Below are 21938 nucleotides of genomic sequence, written 5' to 3' on the forward strand. Positions count from 1 at the left end.
ATAACGGATACTAAGTCAAAATAGGAATTGTTGCCGCAGTCTTATGTGTACATAGTTCGCTAAAAAGTAGCTCACCAAGACACGGGCGTAAGACGGTTTATGTTGCAACTTCTTTAAGTATAATGTAACACCCGATCAGTTCTAACAACCTACCCTAATTTTTCATGCCAAGAGGAAGAGTGTTTACTGGCTCAGTTGTAGCTCCTTCTCTTAGTGCAGGCGGCTTCATTCTCTCTCCGGGTTGTGACGTCGCAACAAGAGCGGACTCTTGAAACAAGTTTTGAAGACTATTAAAGAAGACTCCTTACCTCTACAGACGAAGCACCACTGTAGCCAAAGTCGTGAAGCTGATAGGGAATAGAGGCAGTGGAGCCGCATGTGTCGAGCAGGTATCTTGCAATGAGCTCCTTGTGGTACCACGTGTTCGTAGCCACTGTTGTGGGGTACCATGTCTGCATAAGCAGCGTCTGCGCAGACAGTGATGCTTTCTACATGTGCGGGCACAAACGAAATCAACCATCACTACAGACACGGTGAACCAATTACAGGTATGTGAACATGATCAGAAATGAAGTTTTTGTGCACTGGAAAGGGGGCAGAGTTAAATGTGGAAAGCCAGGTAACGCTTTCAGAACTGGCTGGACGCCCTTAAAACGTCCCTCTTTATTAACAGGGCCCTCCCTGTTAATTAGCCCGAACGGGTTATAAACTGCACGGGAAGCTTCACAAAACATGCTTCACGAATTTCCCGGAAAAACTGGCGGAGGTAGGGTAATCTTATACAAAGTTTCTTTACTACGCTTGCCTACTTTGCTCTCCGTTTCATATTAGTGTTCTTGTATGCGTTGCAGGCATGCATGAACTGAGGATATTAGGGGCGAAGCCCCTTAGGGGCTGGTGCTGTTGGCGTCTCCTGTCGTCGTCGTAGTAGCCGTCTCATGTGGTCACGGCACTAAAACACCGGGACACTCGTTTACGCCTCGCGCTAGAGAGCTTCTTTCAGGTATAGGCTCATTTACCCAGGAAAATAGTTACCAGAATGTCCAACCTGCAGCAGCACTCCCACACTATAGTGTATATATACCACATCACCTGGGAGTGTAACAGCAATTGACGTAAAGACACAACATCAGAGAAAAAACTTGAGCTATGGGAGACAGCCCTGGCCATCTCGAGCCTGGAAGGCCAGCTCCATCTGGTCAACCTGGCCCGGGAGAAGGCCGAACTCAGTGGAGTCCTGGACTAGGGACCCCACCCATGAGCGACACCAAAAGTCTTGTTTGTCAATAAAAGTTTGTTCATCCTCCTCGTGCTTCAAAGACAAGAGACTTTTACAGCAAAGATACCTCTACCCCCCCCCCCCCCCCCCCCAATGGTTTCATCTCCGTCGGCAAAAATGCCAAGGCGCCAAGAATACACTTATACACTACATGCTTTGCCCCTCACCAAGCTTCACGTTAGTGGAGATGGCCCGGGATTTTTTGCCTGCGTCAACATTGCTAATTGCCGCTTACCTGGAACCATCCGGTGATCCAGGGAACCTCGGGGTCCGTGTTCTCAACCGTGAAGAGGACGTTGTGTGTGTGGACAAGGCTGCCTTCGGGCACCGCTTTGACCGAGAGCGGCAGGTGTCCATCGTGCTGCTACTGTCGCGCCAGCAAATGCGAAACTGAATCGTGTGACTATCGCTAGAAATATTCTATGGTATACACAACATAAAAAATAGCCGTTTGCAGAAATAATATAACATGGTTAGAAATGAAGTAGGACATGTATTCTTCCAACCAAGGTACTAAGTTGGTATGGTTAGTTTGAACTGAAGATCAGTAACGGCCATGAAAGAGCGAAACTTGATCGAGTCCCCTATAACTGGGCTTCAGAAATGGTTCCGAAATTTCACACTTGTTGGTCAGGTGAAAACAAAGATGCAGGGGACGTCTGCGTTTTGTTCTTGAAATGTGAGACGGGATAGTGTCTTTTCGTTGTTAAGGGAGAGTTTTGGAACAGAGCTGCTGCATTTACCATCCATGCTCCCGAGAAGCTGAAGGTCAGCTGAGAGAGCGATACTAGCAGCAATGGTTTTATAGGCACCCTGCACTGTACAGAGAGAGAGAGATGAAACTTTTATTATTAGGAAAAAAGCAGGTGGCGCGATTGTCTTAGGGGTGGTGCCCTCCTTCCAGGGCTCCAGACTCTTCTGCACCTCTCCGGGCTCGAAGAATTAAGTCCTTCTGAATCCCGAAGTCGGAACTGGCCAGAGCTGCCTCCCATAGCGCGACCGTATTTGTGGGGTTGTTTCTTGAAGGCCAGATGATAGGGCAGGCCCATGTTGCGTGAAATAAGTTGGAAGGGTTTCCGCATTTATTGCATGCGTCTGTGTGTGTTTGAGGGAACATTTTGATAGCCGGGATTTGTTAGGATAAGTGTTCGTCTGGATTTGCCTCAGCGTTTGAGCTTCTGCGCCAGAGAGGTTCTTGTCCGGGTTGGGGAAAAGGGCTCGTTCAGCTCTTTGGACAGTGAGGCGTTCGCCAAAGCCACTTGGGAGGGGTTGCACTGTACAGAGAACGCTAAGGGCGCACCACTTTTTCTAATAAATTATTTTGTATACTGCATGCGTGGACTTTGGCAGACAGGTGGCGATTTGTTGGCCACCTATCACCTAGTGCCCGGCACACCATGCCAATGTTTTTTGGGACCCGCACTGAAGTATCGCAGCAAAGGACAACAAGCTAAGGAGGGGGAATAGACGAATAAACATTTACTTGACCAAGAAGATATTGGGTGCGGTCAACCTCCTATGTCCAGGAGGCCGCCAGCCTGAGAAAGAAAATAATTGTAGAGAGTACACAGAGCCGCCTTCCTTAAAAAAATTACTTGTTTATCTCGGCCAGGCTGGCCACAAAATCCACCACTGATGTCTCGTGATCTTCGCCACTTAAACAAACCATTATTCTCTAGAGGACTTTGCTGTCACCTTGTTACCCTACACACTAAACTCTTTTACGCCCTTCCTGCCAAAAAGAGTGCATGCAGTACAAATGGAAAGATGGTGTTAAGAGGCCATTACTCCTTTTTTATGAAACCTCAGCACTCTTAGCTCTACGCCTTTTTTGTGCGGAAAAAGGGTGTTGACCAACTTCAGCACCCTTGGTAGGGTGTTGAAAGGGTGTGGTCTATTGAGCGGCGTGATCTATTGAGGCCATGCAAGCATGCATAATTGCACTGCGAAGTACGAGACATCCCCTCATACTCTCCTCCCCACCTCGTGAGAAATGTTCAGAAGCGCACAAAATAGCTCGTCTGCAATGATCGCTCGTTTTCATATACGGTGCGCCTCATGGCCCAAGTTTAGCTTTGGCACGTGAAGCGTCAATTTCGACTTCTAAAATAAAATAAAAAAAAGACTATACATAGGTGCCCTGGTTTTTCTGAGCGTGGCGTGCTTGACGAGCGACGAAAGCGGCTGTTTATAACTCAAGCAGGGCGGTGATGCCTACGTGAATATAATTTTGTGAATGGCGGCAGCGAAGAGCACGCCATGTTTTCTAGAAAAAATACGCCCCACACACCACCCTTATGTGCAAAACGGCGATTGTGTTTGGGCAGCAAACATCAGTGCGACGTGCCTATACACCGCTGCACACGAAAACAATGACTCAGCGACGCCACCATCCATGCGGGGAGGACCATCTTCACTGCACAGGCCCGCTGCTTTAAAGCAAGGGCCGGGCCTGCACGCCGAAACAACCGGCACGCCTCCTTCTTCCCATAATCCAGTGGTCGCTGGGCCCGATTCTACTGTCACTAGATAAGGACTTGCGAACACAAGTTAACAACGGCGGCCGTTTTGGTTTTCATCAGTGTTGCGAGATTACCGCTTCTACGGCCTCGCTGCTAGCTTCGACCGGGTTGTTCAATATCAGCACTGCCGAAGATGCAGCAAAACGGTATCTCCATACACATTGATGCTGCTGAAACGCTGCTACAAGCGTTATCTTTGATTCGCGTTTGAAACGACGCCAGTTGCGCGCAGGCGCAGAGAAGGGCAACGTAGTAACGTTGACCGACTAAAACGCATAAACAACAAAATGGCGGCGCCCAGGAACCGTCGCAGTGTAAACAAATGTCATGTGATGCGATCTGCCCAGTGATCATTGGGGCCGCACGGAACAATAGGAGAAAATAGTGCCGATACTCTGAAATATCTAGTGACACTATACACGATTCTGGCTTCAGGCAGGCTCTCGCTTCTGGCTGCCACCGTCGTCGTCGTTTGCAGTAACCGCTGACGACGTCTTTCCGCGGAGTCTTGACTAGCACGGGTGAGAAGCATGTGTACAGCTGAGAAAAACGGCAGCTGAAGACGCCTATTGCCCATAGAAAAGCGTTCAGTGATCCTAGTAACTGTACTGCCAGTATTGGCAGCATTGTGTCCAAACCTATACTCTACTGGAAGTGCTGGCAGTATCTGGCAGGCTTTTTTTCAGTAGTTCTAATAATTTACTGCCACCATATGAGGATGCAGAAACTAATGAATGAATAAAACACTAAAATGATTGTAATTTAACTTTTTGGGATGAGATATATCAAAACAAAACTAGCAATTTCGGCGCATGTAGTCCTACTACTACTGACCAAAGCATGTTTTCGTGGAAGGTTACCCCGGGAAATTTCATATCACTTTATGGTATAAGTAAAATATTATCAAGGGTAAGACGTATATATATGAAGTGATTATTTTAATTTTTGCCCTCAATATCGAATATTTTGTTTTGTTAACACTCTGCCCAAGTTCGTTCGGCCTCAGCCAGATTGACAGTCAAGAGAACCACTAACGCGGTGTTTTATGGAGTATGAAGGTGTAGACGACATACAATTATATCTCTTATTTTTGGCGTTCAGCATATCGCCAAGATAAAAACTAGTCACTATTGTTTTGAGCGCCGTTGAACATATGAGTGTTTTTCGTCAAAACCCGATTGTGTTGTTAAGGTAGCCAAAAACGTCTAGATACCTCGGCAATTCGCATCCATCCAGACTCGTTGAAAAGCTCCTGGTTGAAATGAGAGCTGAAGAATTCTTTAGCCTCGTTAATCTTCTTTACCGTGATGACGGGGCCAACCATGAACTTTTTCAGGACGTACTGAAGTCCGAAGAACAGTGTCTTTTCGTACTTCCCTCCGATACATTCAAAATACGAATATACGTGTGTTGTTCCTTCGGGATACTGCAGATAATGGCAGACCTGTAAGAAACATACACACAAAAAATGTGTTTTTTTTTTATTTGCGCAATTGGGGGGGGGGGGGGGGCATGGAGGCATATACCGTATTTGCATGATTCCAACGCACCCCCTATTGTAACGCGCAGGTAAGATTAAGTTGGAAAGTTCGAAGAAATAAATTGACGCCGATTCTATCGCGCTATTGTAAAAGATATAACACCACGTACTTGGCAGAAGAAATTTCATTTGACGCACGCAATGGTGGCATTAAAAAATTATCGTGGGGTTCGATTTCCGGCCGCGGCGGCCGCTTTTCTGATGGAGGCGAAAAGCAAAAACGCCCGTGTGTACGATATCTCTGCGCGCGTTAAAGATCCCCAGGTGGCCAAAATTAATCCCGAGCCCTCCACTACGGCGCGCCTCATCGTCTGCGTTGCGTCGGCGCGTTAAACCCTACAACAAAAAATTATCGTGATTATCCAGCTCCTGCGAGCATTAAAACTTTAAAGCGGGAACATTGAAAGCCAGCTGAATTCGCTTTTGAGCCCGATTATAACGCGCACATAAATTTTTAAGGCTATTAGTCAAATAAGATGCACGTTAGAATCATGCACATACGTTAAAGAAATGCTTTGTACGCAAAAGACGGTATAGTGACATTTTATTGCGTGAGCTTAGGCTATGCGCAAGCGCGTCGAGTGTTCTGGAAATGCCTTGGTTAGACGTGGTTTGGCTGCATGCGCTAAACTGCATGGGAAAGCAGCGCGCAGTTCTGCTTGTAATACTTTGCCTAGTACGTCATTGTTGGTATGTGTTGCCCTGTGTGTGTGTGTGTGTGTGTGTGTGTGTTTGTAACACTCTACCGGACTTCGGGGACACAATTCTCGGGGGTCGACCCTCTGTAGTGCTTGCGCTGTAAGTATCGATATATTGATTCGTTCATTGATTGCTTGGTGCGTGCCCCAGCAGCGTATGTAGCAATGCGCACAGCAGCAGCGTACATTCCTGTTTGTGGAGCGTTGTTAAACGCAGGTGTGTGCAACTTTACTGGTGTGTATAATCTATAGCAAGTCTAACAGCAAAAACTGTCGGGTATGTGCCGGAGCACGTCGGAGCTTCTGCCTAAATCTACGTTTCGTGAGGTTGTACGACGTCAAGTACCCGCAACTTGAAGCAGGTTAAACACAACGAGTGCTTGCTCCACGGGTACCGGTTGGCGATGTTAGACCTCGAAACATGACGTTAGGCCTAACGTCTTACTTTAAGGATAAGTTAGATTAGGTAACCTTCAAGTTGAGCCTGACAAAATGCCAAACAACATCACACTCAACGTATCTATAGCTGTGGATATGGCTAACAACGTTAAAGCTCAAACTGCGATGTTATGCCTAACATCAAACCGTCACGTATGCCACGTCGCCCCCCCCCCCCCCCCCCCCCCCCCCCTCCCCCTACTGCGCATAAGGCTTTGCGCGAGTAAGTTATAAACTGGACAACACGGGAGGCTTCAGGCGTGGCCCCACCGATATCGCAGATGGGACACTTACGCTTGCGCGTAAAATATATTGGAAATATGTGTACATGCTTTTAGAACGCAAACCCTTTGAAATTGACTCAATTTGAACCACGATCGTTGGCTTAGAACTTGTCACAATCGCATAAATTCTGGTATGGCACAAGAGGCACCCAGCAAGCCGCTGAAACGCCCCATGCAACACCGATTGAGCATTTCATGACTTCGGTTTTTATTATCCCAACACGAATTTTCCAACGCATCCTTGTACTGCTGCAAATTCGCGACGTAAGAGTCTAGTGATGTCACTCCGCCAGCTTACTGTGCTTCCACTTTTACAACTGGCATGGCGCTGTATTGTCCACGGCGAGCTTCGACATTCATGGTAATCCTTATGGCAAGGAAGTTTCGAGTGATCTTGGATGTGTTTGAGGCTTGTATTCTGCTTGTTTTCCTTTGTTGAAAAAAATAATGGCGCAGCTTGCGCTGGGGGTGCAAGGCTAGGGAAACAGCAGAGCTGGCGGCCCCGCTCCCTTCGTCGGAGACCCGGCTGTTGCACCTGACATGGATTCCCGAACTTGCCGCTGAAAGTTCTGCATGACTGGCAGGCGTGGATCGTTTTGTTCGCAGGTTCTCACATCTCTCCCAAAGTGGACCGCGTTAGCACGCGCTATTACCTGCGGCAACCGGCTTCGCGAACTGGGCGTGAACTGGTGAAGATAACAGCACGCGAGAGATCACGCCATGAACGCTGGGCAGAGTGTTCTCGAAGGTCGAGCTGGCCGACGGCGGGCGCTCTTCACGAGGCGCACGCTCAAGTGAGCTGGGTACTTTTCCTTTGTATTTTTTGCGAGCTCCTCACGTGGCGCAAGCCAGGACGACGCCCAGCCGAGCGCACGTTCATGTGCACTCGGTTGGGCTGAGTTTTCTGGTAACGCTCCCAGGCGGAACTAAAAGACTAAAAAGCTCTGCTGGTAAAGAAGCCTTTCCTTTGTGCTACCATTGACCTGATTTCATAGAAGATGATTTTTGCACTTCAATCCTTTGTTGTCTACGAATAACGACGACAAGGACACGAAAGATCGTGACGAAAGTGACATTAACAGCTTCGCTCTAAAAAGCGATCCTCACTGGTTACGCCCCGCTTACATACTGCTTGATTGGTAGATCGACCAGCGCATTGATCGATTAATTGATATTTGCATACCCTTTCTACTGGGGTGATGGTATAGGCCATCTTGGGGGAGGGGGTTCTAATACAATCTATATTAAATACTACCCTCCTAATTTTTACGCTGCTAGTAGCGGCTGGCCTAAATAAATTAGATTTTACCCAGCTCTCAGTTTTTACTGCGCCATCATTCTAATCTCCTTTTAATCACCCCTACGACGTCGTAGTACCCTTTCTGTCTATTACCTGCAGTAAACCCTTAATTTTCAGGGAGGCGGACATTTCCATCACATTGATTCGGATGGGTTCTGTCACATTCTTACACAATGTGTCGAACTGTTTTTTTTGTATTTTGTTTCTGCATATTGCATATAGCAAAACTATAACATTTCTATTATACCTTGCGTCCTCCCGTTCGGGGTGTCGCCTAGGAAAAGGAGTGGAAAATACCCGCGTTCGGCGACGTTGGCTTTTGGCCGGCAGCGTACGGAGGCGGCCTTGCCGGTGGCTGAATGCGCCGGCGGTACGTACGGACGATGGCTCTCACGCTCAGCCGGATAAATCTTTTGACTTCCAATGTATTCCAAGACGCAAGATTCAACCGCGATCTGAATTAACAAAACCTATAGCGCCGGCAGTGGCGACGCAACCGGTTTTATAACGTTTTCTAGCCGAAGCCTGTTTTGTCACCATGTGGTGAGCAGATGTTTCCTTATACGTGCAATGTATGTTTACATGTCCGTACCTGATAGCTTTTTCGAAATGTTTGTACAGGCTTCACCAATCTAGTCTTATCAGTTACGGCTTGCGACGTCGCATATCACAACTGCTGAACCGGTAACGGGGTGGCGATACCCGTTATCGCACTTTTTGGGTTCTCTGCGCTACGAATTAACTGCTGCTGCCGTGGCTGGCATAATTGTATTCACGGCATTGTATTCTACCGAAAATGATCAACATGTTTCCGCACCTTAGGGTCTCTATAAGACGCATATTTAAATTTAAATTCAATATCATTCTGTTCATACATGTATCACAGTAACTTCATTAAAGTCAATATCGTTGTTATCTCTCTATTTTTCAGTATATAATACCATATCTGTCAAAAGACAGAACGCGTGTGTAGGTAGGCTGCTTGTTAAAGGGGCCATGAAGACAAAATACAAATTTGGTTCATTAAAAAGACGGCTTTGCCCTGACGAGAACGATCCCAATTTTATCTCAAACTTCAAAACAATAATGGAGATAAGGAAAATAGATGAAGCAGTGGCGACTCCCAGCCACTTTCTGACAATTCCTCTATGACGTCACAGAATCTTGTTTGGGTGATTGGCGGCCGCCCGCGTAAGGCGCCACCAAGAAACATGACTGGGCGATTGTAGTGGGGACTTCAGCCCTGTTTGATTGCATCGTTTGAATGGTAACGTGCAGATAACGCACTGATAACTGTTTTCTAGTGCTGGCCCATATAGCGTCGCTCCTGCCCGTACTACGCCGCTGTGGCGCGAAATTTAAGTTTTCCGAAATTTCCCATGGTTTTTAGGGTAAAAAAAGTCTCTCGTGGCTGGAATGGAGCTAACTGAGTTGTCAAGACTAGTTTTTTCAAGTTGAACAAAGTTGTATCTTCTCTTCATGACCTCTTCAAAAAAAAAAAAAAAAAATGGCGCAGCTTGCGCTAGTGCAAGGCTGCAGAAACATCAGAACTGGCGCCCCCTCTCCCTTCGTCGGAGACCCGGCTGTTGCACCTGACATGAATTTCCGAACTTGCCGCTGAAAGTTCTGCATGATTGGCAGACCCGGACCGTTTTGTCCGCAGTCTTTCACACCTCTCACAATGTGGACCGCGTTAGCACGCCCTAGAACCCACGGCAAGCGGCTTCACGAACTCGACGTGAACTGGTGGAGATAACAGCACGCGAGAGATCACGCCATGAACGCTGGGCAGAGTGTTCTCGAAGGTAGAGTTGGACGATGCCCGGTGCTCGACATGCGGAGCACGCTCGCGTGAGCTCGATATGTTTTCTTGGTATTTTTTGCGAGCTCTTCACGAGGCGCAAGCCTCCGCGCAAACCTGGACGACGCCGGGCGCTTCTCACGCGGCGCACTCTCACGTGCGCTCGGTATTTTCTTGATATTGTTTCTGTGCATAGACAGCAGAACCAAGAGCTCAAACAGCTCTGCCCTTAAAAGTAAATGAGGTGTCACACGTCCTTTGTCTTTCTTGTCGTTTTGAGCATACAGCCACTACTTTGTGCCTGCTCGTTTCACCTCAACGTTCAACTTTTACTGTTCGCTTCTGGAAGCGCGCATTTCTTACCCTTGAAGAGTCTGTGCAGAGGATAACATTTTCTGAGTAGGACGAAGGGTCATCCGGTCTCGAAGACCCGAAGTCACTGCTCATGGTGATTGCATCAGCTCCAGAGCCGAGATTCTGCAACAAGCAATCGACGGCTCACTGTTGCGAAACGACTAAGCTCGTGGTATGCGGCGTCTTTTAAAGGTGCGTAGATATACCCAAATTTATAGGCTTGTTATTTCCCTCAGTTTGTGGAAGTAATATAATTGTTTCTTTTCAATTAATAATAGAGCTCCCTTTCCCTGATATGAGATATCTCGCCGGAACTTGCCAAGCTGAAAAGACAGAACAGCCGCATAATGCGATCGTGCGTTGTCCCCATGACAATTACTTGGAAACGTATTCTGTCAACTGATCGTTTGTAGCTTCCCAGGCAGAAACATTATCTGGCAGGTTTTGTAAGTCGAGTCACGTTTATTTGGGTGGCAAAAACAATGTCGGCAGGCACGGCAATAAAGTGAACAAGAATTTGCTTGAAGAACACTTGAGCCCCCATAAACATAGTTGAAGGATTATACAATGAATCTCCAAGTAATCCAATGGGAGAGTTTAACACAATGGTGTTTACGAGCTTTGAGATCGAGAAAGGGCTCCAGCAGCCAGTATCTGTACCTATATATATGTATGTGCAGCCTACGACGTTTATAATTCCTCCCGTGTTTAGTTATGTTCAGAGGCGCCATTATTTCGAAAAAGGGGAGTAGTTGCACCAGATAATAACTGTGTGAACGAATAAGCACCATGCAAAAGCTATATATATATAGGCGCGTTGGAGAAAGGGTTGACCGCTACGCACCTGTAATGCATCGCAACAGATCATCGTTTTGCTTTTTTTTTGCTTTTTTGCTATTGACACACAGTTTGCTTGACGAACGACAAAAAAAAGAAAGGGTTGAACAAAGCAGTAATAGTGACTGATCCGGTCACATAGTCCCAGCGCTTAGGGCAACGGACTACGACTCGCTATAGGGCAACTCACCGTTATCATGCTCTGGCGGTCGTCCTTTGCAGCAGGCTGGAACTGCGCTGTCGGCTGAGCTATGGTGGAGGCCCCCCGTTTGAACACACTTCCGCAGCCCATACCCGCTTCGCGGCCACAACAGCGCGCCGCTTCCCCTTTTCCTGAGGCAGGCAGGGGCGACTGTGCGGGTCCGAGACACGGCAGCCGCTATTTCGGCTTTGCCGGAGAAGAGATCGAACTCGGCTCGATACACGGGGCCGCCACCGATCACAACTCGACGGCTGAAGCGTGCGGCCCTTTTGTTATGAGCCCTTCACGTGTGTGGTCGCACGTCTCTAAGGAGATGCACGGCAGCTAACAAAAATCTGCCTGTGCTTAGCGCCCGCGCACACTTCGCTGCGCTCATGGTGACGTGGAGTCGCGCAGAATCCGCCCTGTCACTTGAACTCTTACTTCGTACAGTGACAAACGCAGAAGTATATAAAATGCGCATTTTCTGCAGTATTCTAAGAGATAGTTTGCTTTTTGGTTTGTTCTCCGTCGGTTCCTCCCACTACTAGAAAACGGCGGCCTGATAAAGTCGATGTTGCACTGTGGCCAAATCCGCTGAGCAATCGCTTCAGCTTTAGTGAGTGTCACGGCCTACGGCGAAGGAGTACGTAGGCGAAGGCAACAAAATGAACAGTAGCGAAGAAAAAAAGACACGTCAGCATGCAGACAGAAGTGTTGTGGATGCCTGCATCATTCTCCCATACGGACTGCGTGATCGTTAATAAGTGCCACTGCCAGGAAAGACCCCGTTCCGGCCGAGAAAAATGTCCGCATCCTGTCCACACACGCAAGCCACTCTGTACAAAGGATGCATCTTGATTATGATGCAAAAGCGCAGTTACATCAAAATGTGCCACGATGGGCAACTCTTCATGCATGAGGACCAGCCCGCATCACTGTCTATTGGAGACAAGAGCAGCGGAAGAAGGACAGGGCAACAAGAAACGGTGACCGACACGAATCTGTGCCGACCGCAGGAATGTTTATTTCCAATATTTACACCTTCCAATATTCCAATTTTTCAATATGTACACCTAATAAGAACATTCACCACAAATGCAAGGTATCGCACATCATTCTGATTGGTGAGTTAACACTGAGCTGGTTCTTCGGCCAGCGCAGTCCTTGAAGCAACATATGCGTTCGTCTAGCTTACCTAACATGGCGGTCGGAACTATGAGGTAGCGAATTTTAGAGGTTCTCGTATTTCGTTCACAAAACAGCGAACGAAGGTCCTGTCGCCTCATTTCTTTGTCCAATGTCTTTGAGGCTCTTTTAACCAATCAAATACGAACTCACAAGCCGGGGAATGGTTTAGGCACCACGATGACTTCCACTGTCTTGTGCGATGCCCCAGACGGCGAGCTAGCCAGTATGGTGTAGAATCCCGAGTCAGCTAGGGTAACGTTCGTCAGCGTGAGAATGTAAGGCTCGGTGACGTTGGGAACGGCCGCGTCCTTGACAAGCTTCGCGTAAGGAGCCCCGTTCTTGTCAAAGTAGCGTCCGTCAACGTGGTAGTGCTTGATCCAGCGCACGAAAGCGGTCAGATGACTGTAGACGTCGCACCTGATGCTCACGTTGCGGCCTTCCGTGACCGTCACGTTGGAGACGGGGCAGATTATCTTCGGCGTCGGGTGGAAGCGCTCATGGACTTCGACGGTGTACGTCCACCGAATGGAGCCGAGCGGGTTGGAGACGACGCACGTGTACTCGCCGCTGTCGTTCCTAACCAAATTCGTTAGGTGTAGGTTGTACCTTCGCTCACTGCCGCCGTTTTCCCTGTTTGCGCTGAGGCTCAAAGGTTGACCGTTCTTGTACCATGTTACTCGAGGTTCAGGCACACCAGTGGCCCGGCAGTTGAGTCTCACGCTGCTGCCTGTCGGCTGCACCTTTATGGCGTTCTCCATTTTGTCCGGGTTAACGAACCGAGGCGGCGACGGCTGGGTGGCCTCGTAAAACGACTCGATGAAGTTGTCTTCCGTACACGCGGCGAATGGGACGATGGCGATCAGAAAAGCGCGCACAACGTGAAGGCGCGTCATTGCTAGCTCTGTCAGATCGATTCTCGTACCGAGCGTATCTTGACTCTTTGAAAATGTTTCTTACACCTCGGTTTCGCTAGCTCAACAAACGTGGAGCAAAGGCTGCCACGTCCTTTATAGTACGCCGCAAGTGAACTGGACGTTTTGTTAAGGACGGGTTGACGCAACGGATGCCGCCGGTGTCGTGCGTTGCCAATCGACGTCTGTCCCGGGCGTAACAAAATTTATTTGGAGTTGAGGCGTGGAGAGAGCCACGTGCTATCTCGTCATCGCTCGGGGGGAAAAGGGAAGGGGGGGGGGGGGGGGGGGGGGCGTCTTGCGTCACTGAACCCTAGCGCAGGAAGCGAGCAAGTGACGCCTCGTTATTTCACATCCGGTGTTGCAGCCGCAAGGAGCGACGCAATCAGACAACTGCGTGGCAAGAACGGCGTGGTTGCGTCATGTTCACGGTTTCCTTTCGAACGCAAGAACTCTAGTCTTGCAGGTGGTTTATTTGGTTCGTGTGGGTCCAATAAAAAAACATGACGCACTGAGTTTCATTACACGAAAGCCTGACGGCGAGAGCTGACGCACTTACGAAGTACGTCATTTTCGCACGAAGCGTTCTTATATGTACACAAACATAGCTCGCATTCGTTATTTCAGTATCGAATAAATTATTGTTTCATGGCACCCCATACGGAGCAGACAAAGGGAGGTTGAAGAAAGTACATATATTAATTTTAAGTAATGGAAGCTGGTAGGCTGTTTTCTAGACCACGCGATTGTTATCGCATCTTCCTATAAAACAAAATGACAATGACAAGTTGCCTGTATAGAGCCCAACGTCCGGTAAGCGCAACTATAAACCAGCTAGTATGCTTAAATATTCCTTCTACATTGGTTCTACGTATTTATTCGTAACAGGTTCTATAAAGTGTTTCTAAAAATGTTTTTATTTTAGGCTTCATTAAACCACGTTTCTCATAGAGTGCTCCTTTTAATCAAAAATAGTTAAATAATTTAATTATATTTGTGAAACTTGACGGGGGTTATACATATACGAGTTCTAGCTAAAATTAAACTGTTTCAGTTTATACACTGTGTGTGTGTGTGTCACAGTGATGGTGTTTGCTACCTAATTTACTCGCTATGTCTCGTTTACTAAGTCGGAACCGTTGGTGCGCAAGACACGTTACTTGCGAGTGACGACTGCAACGCAACGACCCCGATAAGCCTCAGTCGCCACAGCCAGTGAAATTCCAGTAACAGAACACAAAAAGTGAAACACTTAGTTCATGAATACAAGTTAGTAATTGCAATCTGCAACTGGAATCTCCCCACAGCGGTGACGTCCTTAGGACGGGACGCGGTCGCGAACCGACGTCAGAGAAACACACAACTCACTTAGAAGAGTCATGTGGAAAGCTTTCATAGTGAACGACGCTTGTCCCTCACCAACTTTCGTTTTCATAACTTGGCTCCGCGCTGCCCCGTTGAAGTTATGCACTTTTCTCCAAATCATTATCATTATCGTCTACTCCTATGCACGAGGAGTAAAGGGTAGCTGTGTCACAGCGGGCATACAAAATACCAAGGGGAACATTGTGCATTCTGGGGCCTCAAAACTTTTATCGCTATCGGCGTTATCTGTGGCGAGCTGTTTAAAAGAAAAATTCCCTCGCACTTCCCCGAGGGGGAGAGTGTGTAAGTGCGAATGCGCGGTTGTTGATTGCGCGATTACGGTGGATATCGTGATCTTAATGAGTAGTCGAGAGATTACACACACGCACACAACTACAAAGAAAGATATTTCACTCGTTATTGCTGGTACCGTTGCCCGGTCCGCCATCATCGTTATCGAGATGCAGGACCAGCGACCGCTCTCGACGACGGCGCGCGCTCGACTAATACCCTCCCGCGCCACGCGGCCGCTACACGAGCGCCCTCACGCGTCGGAATGCCCGCTACGCGAGCGAGAGCTCTCCCGCCCGAAGTGGAGAGGAGGCGCCCAACACCCGCAGTCACTGAGCGGAGAGAGGAGGAGGAGAGTAGCGCGCGCCCATCTCCCCCCGTTGCTAGGGAAGCAGCCACCGCGGCCGTGATCGAACCCGCGTCCTTGGGACCAGCAGCACAACGCCTCAGCCACTGAGCTTCCAGGGCGGGTATGACATGTTTTGAACATGGTCTGGCAACCTTCAAGATTTTGGACGCGCAAAATATGCACAGGCGTATTTTGTTTGTGCTGTGTGTACGGTAGGATACTGTTTTTATTGAAGTGGGCAAGGTCATCCTGCATTTTGATAAAATTTATGCGCGCATGTGTACTGGGGTTCTCAGCGGGAACCATTAAAGAGATCTTTTGACGCCGATCGTGTTCGATTACAGTAGTTCCGCACACAACAAACTATACTCTTAAGCATAGCTTCGTGCGAGGCCAATGAATGAGTGACTTAGTGAACGAGTAAGGTAACGTAAAGCAAGTTAAATTAAACTTATATGTAGTACGGTAAATTAAAGTAAGGAAAGTAACGTAAAGTAAATTAGTAAAGTAAACAGTCGAACCTTGCCTTTCAGGGTGCGCCGGCAATTGATCCGCCCTAGCAGTACCCTTTTTAAAGCTATCTGTGGCAAATCAAGCAGCTAATTTTGGGGCCATGCACACACAATACTGTGTCGTGCTCTAGTACGAAACACTGGCACTATATTACGTGCCCATCAGAAGCGCTGTAGTGTGTACACGCTTGCTATCTTCGGCGCGCGCCTATCGTAGTTCAGACCATAAGCCAAACGATAAGCGGTGTGCGTAGATAACAGGGTATGCCGAGTAGTACAGTTAAACCTGGATATAACGAAGTTGAAAAAAATTTCATTTTTTTTCGTTACATCCAGGTTTTCGCTACATGCAGGTTTCGAGTCAAAGCTCGTGTGAATGAAGCAGGAACGAAACCAATATGCTAGACATGAGTGATGCTGAACTCACCCTTGTTCAATGATATATTTCACACTGAAAAAGTGCGTGATTTGTGCCTGTTGCTACTACGCGGCCCCGTATTCACAAACGTAACTTAAGTATAACTTTTGCTTTTTGATATTTTTAGGTGCCATAACGCATTTCAAGTACCAATTTTATGTTGAAAGGGCGCCTTTTCGTGAACTTGATGCTCTTTTCCGCACTCAAAAATGTCGAGGGGATGCTAGCTGGGACACTACTGGGCGGTGACGTTCTTCTTTCTCGCCGGCAGAGACGGCCTTTAGAATATCGAGCTCGTCTTCAAAAGACGAAACTTTTCCTTTTCTGGCAGCAGAACTCATCGCCCACGACCGACACCACAGGTAGTGGTGGCGCACGACTACACTCCGACAGGAAGGCCAAGCGCCTAACCGACACCGCGCTCACACACGTGGAAACGCACGGGAGATTGCGGTGCGGGCGAAATTCGCTAAATTGGGGCATTTCGCGTGCCGATTTTTCGGAAAAAGGGCAAAAAAAAAAAAACATTGACTGATCGGCGTAGTGAATTCGTTACATCAAGGGTAACCGTCGCAACTCCTTCGTTGCACAGAGGTCGCAATCACATGGGCTTCAATAGAGGTAGAAATGGGGAAACGAGAAACTTCGTTAAATCCAGGAATTCGTTACATAGAGGTTTGTTACATCCATGTTTAACTGTATACGCTTATCATATTGCACCAGGTTCGCTCTTTGTTGAATGGGAGGGAGGATATTCGACTTGCGTAGATAACAAAGCGGGCCGAACAATACAAACTGGTCACGCCGCACAAGATTCACTCTTTATTGACATTAATACAGGCATAAATACAGCACACACCACTTCTTTAAGCCATGCATCACTGGGCAGTTTGAAAATAATTACCGCCGTCATTTCGGTACAAGCACACGTTACTAAATTTGTTCAAGGTAGCTACACTTAACTACTGTCTACGTCAACCACAAACAAAGTATTGATGCCGCCTAAATTAGTTTCAATGCTTAAAGCAGGAGTTTTACACTTTGTGGAATTCTAGCTCTTCCTCTAAGCGCGAAGTAAATACCTTCAGCGGTGTTTTTGTTTTTAGCGTCGCGAAATCTTGTTGACGCATATTACTCTTTATTGCATTATGTACGAAGAATAGCAGCCGCAATATAAAGTTTTGGAAACACCCGACCTGTCCGAGGAAGCATGCAATGAACGCTCAGCGGGTTTGTCAGATGCCTGGCCAATCAGAACATTGTAAATTTTTTATAGCTGTAATGAAGGAACTCTAGCTGCAAATAATTGGTTTTATTTTAGTTCAGCTTTGCCTCATGCAGTTTATTTTGTTAATTCTTTGAAACTGGGACTGAAATAGCTTTTACTCGAGTCTCACATGCTTTTTACCATGTTCATTATGTTGTACGGAGATCGAAAACACTTATCTTTTTCACTTCGCACACATAGTTACAAGCAGCCGATGTTTACACAATCAGTAGCGCATATGGGGTTGCATCATGACTAGGGGAGCTTCTACGCTAAACGAGTCACAACCCATCTTAAGACAGCTTTCAAGGCACTGAAAAAGACAGTATTCAAAACATGTCGATAGAAAAATTGACACACCAAGCAGCTGCGCAAAGGCGAACTCCGCGCTTGTATAATTGCGAACCGGAAAACGAAGGTGACGCTTGCAATATATATACTCTGCGTTTATATTTTGCACTTGAGATAGAAAAGTTTCTACATAACGAAATATTTCAATTCAAGGGACACACACTGCGTTTTTAAAATAATAATTTCGTTAGCTTGCAATTTTCTTGACCAGAAAGTTAATCTTGTAATAGAACCTGCCTTAAGGTAGTTGCGATATCGTGTCAAATGCCTTATGGGTGACTTTGGCCGAGCCAGCACATTCATGGCGAAAAGCTGCGCTTCAAGCACGTTTCAATGACCCTGTACGTCTTGCCTCATGCAGAAACTTTTATTAGACGAACTTGTCGTACAAAGACGAAAAGAAAGTGAGAAACGCGTGTGTCAGCAGAAGTATCACGCAGGGCACGGAATCTGCTTGTTTTGCATGCATTGATGACCCGGTCCGCATTTCGAGGCGATGGCCGGTGCTTTGAAATGACGTGGTATTGACGTGAGAAATGCGTGTTTTCTTTGGTTAGGGAGTCCTGTGGGCGTGTGATATCCGAAAAAAAAAAAATAAAACAGGGACGCACCGCCAAAAAGAGCAAAACTGCAGCCCAGTGCCCAGCCCTGTGTTTCCTTTCGGCTATCGCATGCTCGCAGGACTCCCGAACCAAGGAAAACACGCATTTCTCACTCCAATACCGCTTAATCTCAGAACGACGGCAGTCGCTTTACGGAATACTGCCTCTGAATGATGTTTTTTTGAAAGCTAAAAAAAGTCTATCCGCCGCGGGTCTGGTTTTTAGCACGAGAATATGAGCCTAAGCAGTGCTGAAGGCGTGTTTTTATTGACTGCAACGAATGAACGAAACAGTTGGCAAGTCCATGCAATTGAATGTTCGGCTTGATTTCGACTCAAGCGTAAACAGAGTATCGTGACGTTGAACCAGCTACCATCGGTGCCGGGTGCGGAGAAGGGTTTTTAAAGGAAACAGCAATGTCGTGTTAGCAGCAAATGCGTATAAAATCTGTACACTTAAGTACCACAAGCTTGCCCAGATGTGCCGTCAGGATGCGCGTTGTATAAAAGACTAAAGCTACATTCGAAAAAGTATTAAAAATGATGGCACTTCAAGTGCGGATGCTGATGACATGTGCATGTTCCATGTAGGAGCATCAAAAGCAAGGGAGGTGATCGCTACTTTCGGAAGCCCTGAATTTTTGCATTCCACATTAACTTCAAACTGAGAGTCTCATCTCTTGCATTAAAAGCGTCTCCAGCTTTTCTGTGCATAGTCTTGAAAGCATATACGCAAGCTCAACGTAACAAAAAAAAAAAAAGTAACTACAAGGTGGCGCATCGTGCCTACTATGCATAGAACCTTGACGGTGAAACAAAAATGTGAGTCCTCGATTGCAGGAGCTGCTGATACATAGTCGGACCAATTTTTGTCTGCAAAGTAAAAACAAACGTGGCAAGCAGGACATATCAGCCAGGCGAAAACACAGATTTTTTTTTTTTTTAAAGTTAGCGAACGCAATGTAAATAAGTGACGTGGCGCCACGATCGCTTTTCTAAAAAGTTAAACGCGTGAAACGTGGAACGTTCGTGACGCCAGCGACACTCAACCACACAACACGTTACACGGATTCGTTACAGACGCCAGTTATTGGCCAGTCAATGGCGAATTCTACACGTCCCAGTAAACTGACCATAGGCCAGCCTGAAAGCTGTGTTTTGCACGACCCCAGCCAAAGTTGAAGTAAAAAACGCGGTGTTCGTGCGTATCCCCGCACAAACTTGTTTGGAACACGCTTTTTGCTGTTGTTTGTTTTTTTATTGTTCGGCATATAACGTTCGTTCTCGACCCTCTTTTAGAAATGTTTTTTCGACACAAGGCGTGACACTTTGTCTCCAACGCTTAGGCTCTCAGCGAGAGCACATGAGTTTTGGTACCCCTGCCAGGACAGTATTGTATGCGGATATCGGTTGAAAAGGGAAGATGACTTTGGCGGTTTACATCGTAGCCTTAGCTCAAAGGACTCCCGGCCCCATTTCTATGCTTCGGCAGTGAAGCTTCCGCTCCTTGTGTACGCAAAAAACTGGCCAGAGAGTCTGAACTTAGGTCAGCTATAGATTGTTGTACAAAACCCATAATGCGCTCGGTTTTACTGTTACGCCTCCATTGGCTATACTTTCAGGGTCTTGTTACTCACAGCTGAGATAAAAAGGAACCTCCTCCCCTATTTCTGCACTGGGCTTTGAAATGTAGATCATTTCGTTTATTGAATATTTATTTTGTTACCGTTGTTCTTTGCCGCTTGAAATAACCAAAAACATGTTCCAGACATATCTGATTGGGTTCGCACGTACATAGTGATGGTCGAAGCGAGTCACATGAGGTGAAGCATGCAGCGTATGATAGGAACGACGACAGATTCATTTTCCAGGTTCCTCGAGGGGCGGTTCGTCCATCATAGAACAGGACGGTCCGTCCAGAAGAGCATGGCCAGCGGGAAGCCGCTGCAACTCCCCCGGAGCCTTCTTCTTGAGGAGTGTGTAGCAGTCCTCCACGACCTATAGAATGCACAGAAAAAGAATCTCACTTACCGTATTTTCACGCGTATAACCCGCCCTGCATATAAACCGCACCCCACTTTCAGCTCGCCGGAAAAGAAAAAAAATCAAAGCCGTTGCACTCAATGTGAAAGCTGTCGGAAGTGCAGAGGAGTGATTCGCCATAATGGGCTGTGCCACCGTTATCCGCTCACTGCTACACCCCATGCGATTCAAGTTTCCCGCCGTCGCAGTGCTCGCGCGCCCTCTGACTGAAACTGCGCCAGCGGGAGTTCTGTCCTCTTTGTGCTTTTCTTCCCGCACGTGCCGGAGTTGCACTGCCACATTTTGCGTTTACTATCGTAAAAACCAACCCAACGGACGTCCTTAACTAAAGAAACGCGGGCGCTGCCGGTTAATTACGTATATTTTTCTTCAAATGTACCTATAGTTTTCTTTGCGCTAAACAACGGGAAGATGTATGACAAGCGCCAGAGTTTTACGGGGTTTGAACGCTTATGACTATATAAACCGCTTGGCTTTCGAAGCCCCTGGGGTATGCCGCGAACAACAGCGTTTCCCCGGGACGCCGCCTTGGTGCTCTATATACCTGGGTCGAGTGAGCGAGCTAGGACGACAAGGCGAGCGCATAAAGTACTCTGCACTTAAAAATCCTCGCATATTGCCCGCACAATTGATACAGGAAAGGCTGCACCGAAGCTACTGCTCAAGCAACACATCAAATGCTATGTAGACAGAAAAAGAGTATATTTAGCAAGTGGAATGCGCAGACTGCACAAAATTCAGTTGTTAGAGTGCGCTAGTTTTTTGTTTTTTCTTCCTTGTCCTTGTATGTTTTGCGCAATCACTGCCATGGAAGGCTTAGTTCATGTTACTGCGTAGGAGCTTCACGGCACAACACGCATTGCCATGAAGCTGCACTAAAGAAAAAAAACACGTGTATTATCCGCACCCCTACTTTGCCGCTGAAATTTTCGCATTTTTGGTGGGGGTTATACGAGCGAAAATACGGTACACATGCATTGCACGTGTAATGACAACACTCCACACTTTTTGGTAGTTACTTCAAGGGGAGGTAGTGGAAAGAAAGTTGATCCGCAGCTCAAGATTAACGTGCCTGTTTAGAGATGTGTCGTACTGGGAGGCAACCGCTCTTTTAAACTACAGAATGGTATGGAAAACGCGAAAGACTGGTGACACCTTTTCAGGTCGCTCTTTGCACCATAAGTTGTGGCGTCATAAATTTTGACTATTTTTGGAGGACCTAGTTTAAAAGGCCACGTCTAAGAGCAGTAGCAGAGGAGCTTACAAAAATGCTAACAACGTGTCCGTTATAAGTTTGAATAGAAGTATGTTAATAGGGCTGCTCGGCTGCACCGCCCCTTTTTCACGATTTGTGATGTCTCCTTTTGCATAGCCCAAAAAGGATAAAAATTAGAAAGGGAATCTA

The 21938-nt window shown here is 47.2% G+C and overlaps 3 protein-coding genes across 3 annotated transcripts in view; all 3 read right to left on the reverse strand.

The window, feature by feature from the left end:
• LOC144152529 (nicotinamide phosphoribosyltransferase-like) overlaps window positions 1-11345 on the reverse strand; it is a 33883-nt gene extending 22538 nt beyond the window's left edge. The window contains exons 1-5 of the mRNA XM_077683821.1: window positions 11244-11345; window positions 10226-10339; window positions 5015-5245; window positions 1515-1643; window positions 309-467 (exon numbers count right to left, since the gene is read on the reverse strand). Of these exons, the coding sequence (XP_077539947.1) occupies window positions 309-467; window positions 1515-1643; window positions 5015-5245; window positions 10226-10339; window positions 11244-11345 (735 nt within the window). The remainder of the gene's footprint in view (window positions 1-308; window positions 468-1514; window positions 1644-5014; window positions 5246-10225; window positions 10340-11243) is intronic.
• Window positions 11346-12219: 874 nt separating this feature from the next.
• LOC144151604 (fibroblast growth factor receptor 3-like) lies at window positions 12220-13537 on the reverse strand. Its single transcript, XM_077682714.1, has one exon. The coding sequence runs from the start codon at window positions 13316-13318 to the stop codon at window positions 12572-12574; it is 747 nt and encodes a 248-aa protein (XP_077538840.1). The 5' UTR covers window positions 13319-13537; the 3' UTR covers window positions 12220-12571.
• Window positions 13538-18514: 4977 nt separating this feature from the next.
• LOC144151606 (cell adhesion molecule Dscam1-like) overlaps window positions 18515-21938 on the reverse strand; it is a 46599-nt gene continuing 43175 nt past the window's right edge. The window contains exon 17 of the mRNA XM_077682717.1: window positions 18515-20488. Within this exon, the coding sequence (XP_077538843.1) occupies window positions 20351-20488 (138 nt within the window). The 3' untranslated portion in view covers window positions 18515-20350. The remainder of the gene's footprint in view (window positions 20489-21938) is intronic.

The sequence above is a fragment of the Haemaphysalis longicornis genome, unplaced genomic scaffold, assembly GCF_048455015.1.
Source record: "Haemaphysalis longicornis isolate Haplotype H1 unplaced genomic scaffold, Haemaphysalis longicornis Haplotype H1 scaffold_9, whole genome shotgun sequence".
NCBI lineage: Eukaryota > Metazoa > Arthropoda > Arachnida > Ixodida > Ixodidae > Haemaphysalis > Haemaphysalis longicornis.

Bases quoted from the DNA above. Each gene is read 5' to 3' on its own strand.
- LOC144151604 (XM_077682714.1), bottom strand. From the start codon at position 13,318: ATGACGCGCCTTCACGTTGTGCGCGCTTTTCTGATCGCCATCGTCCCA.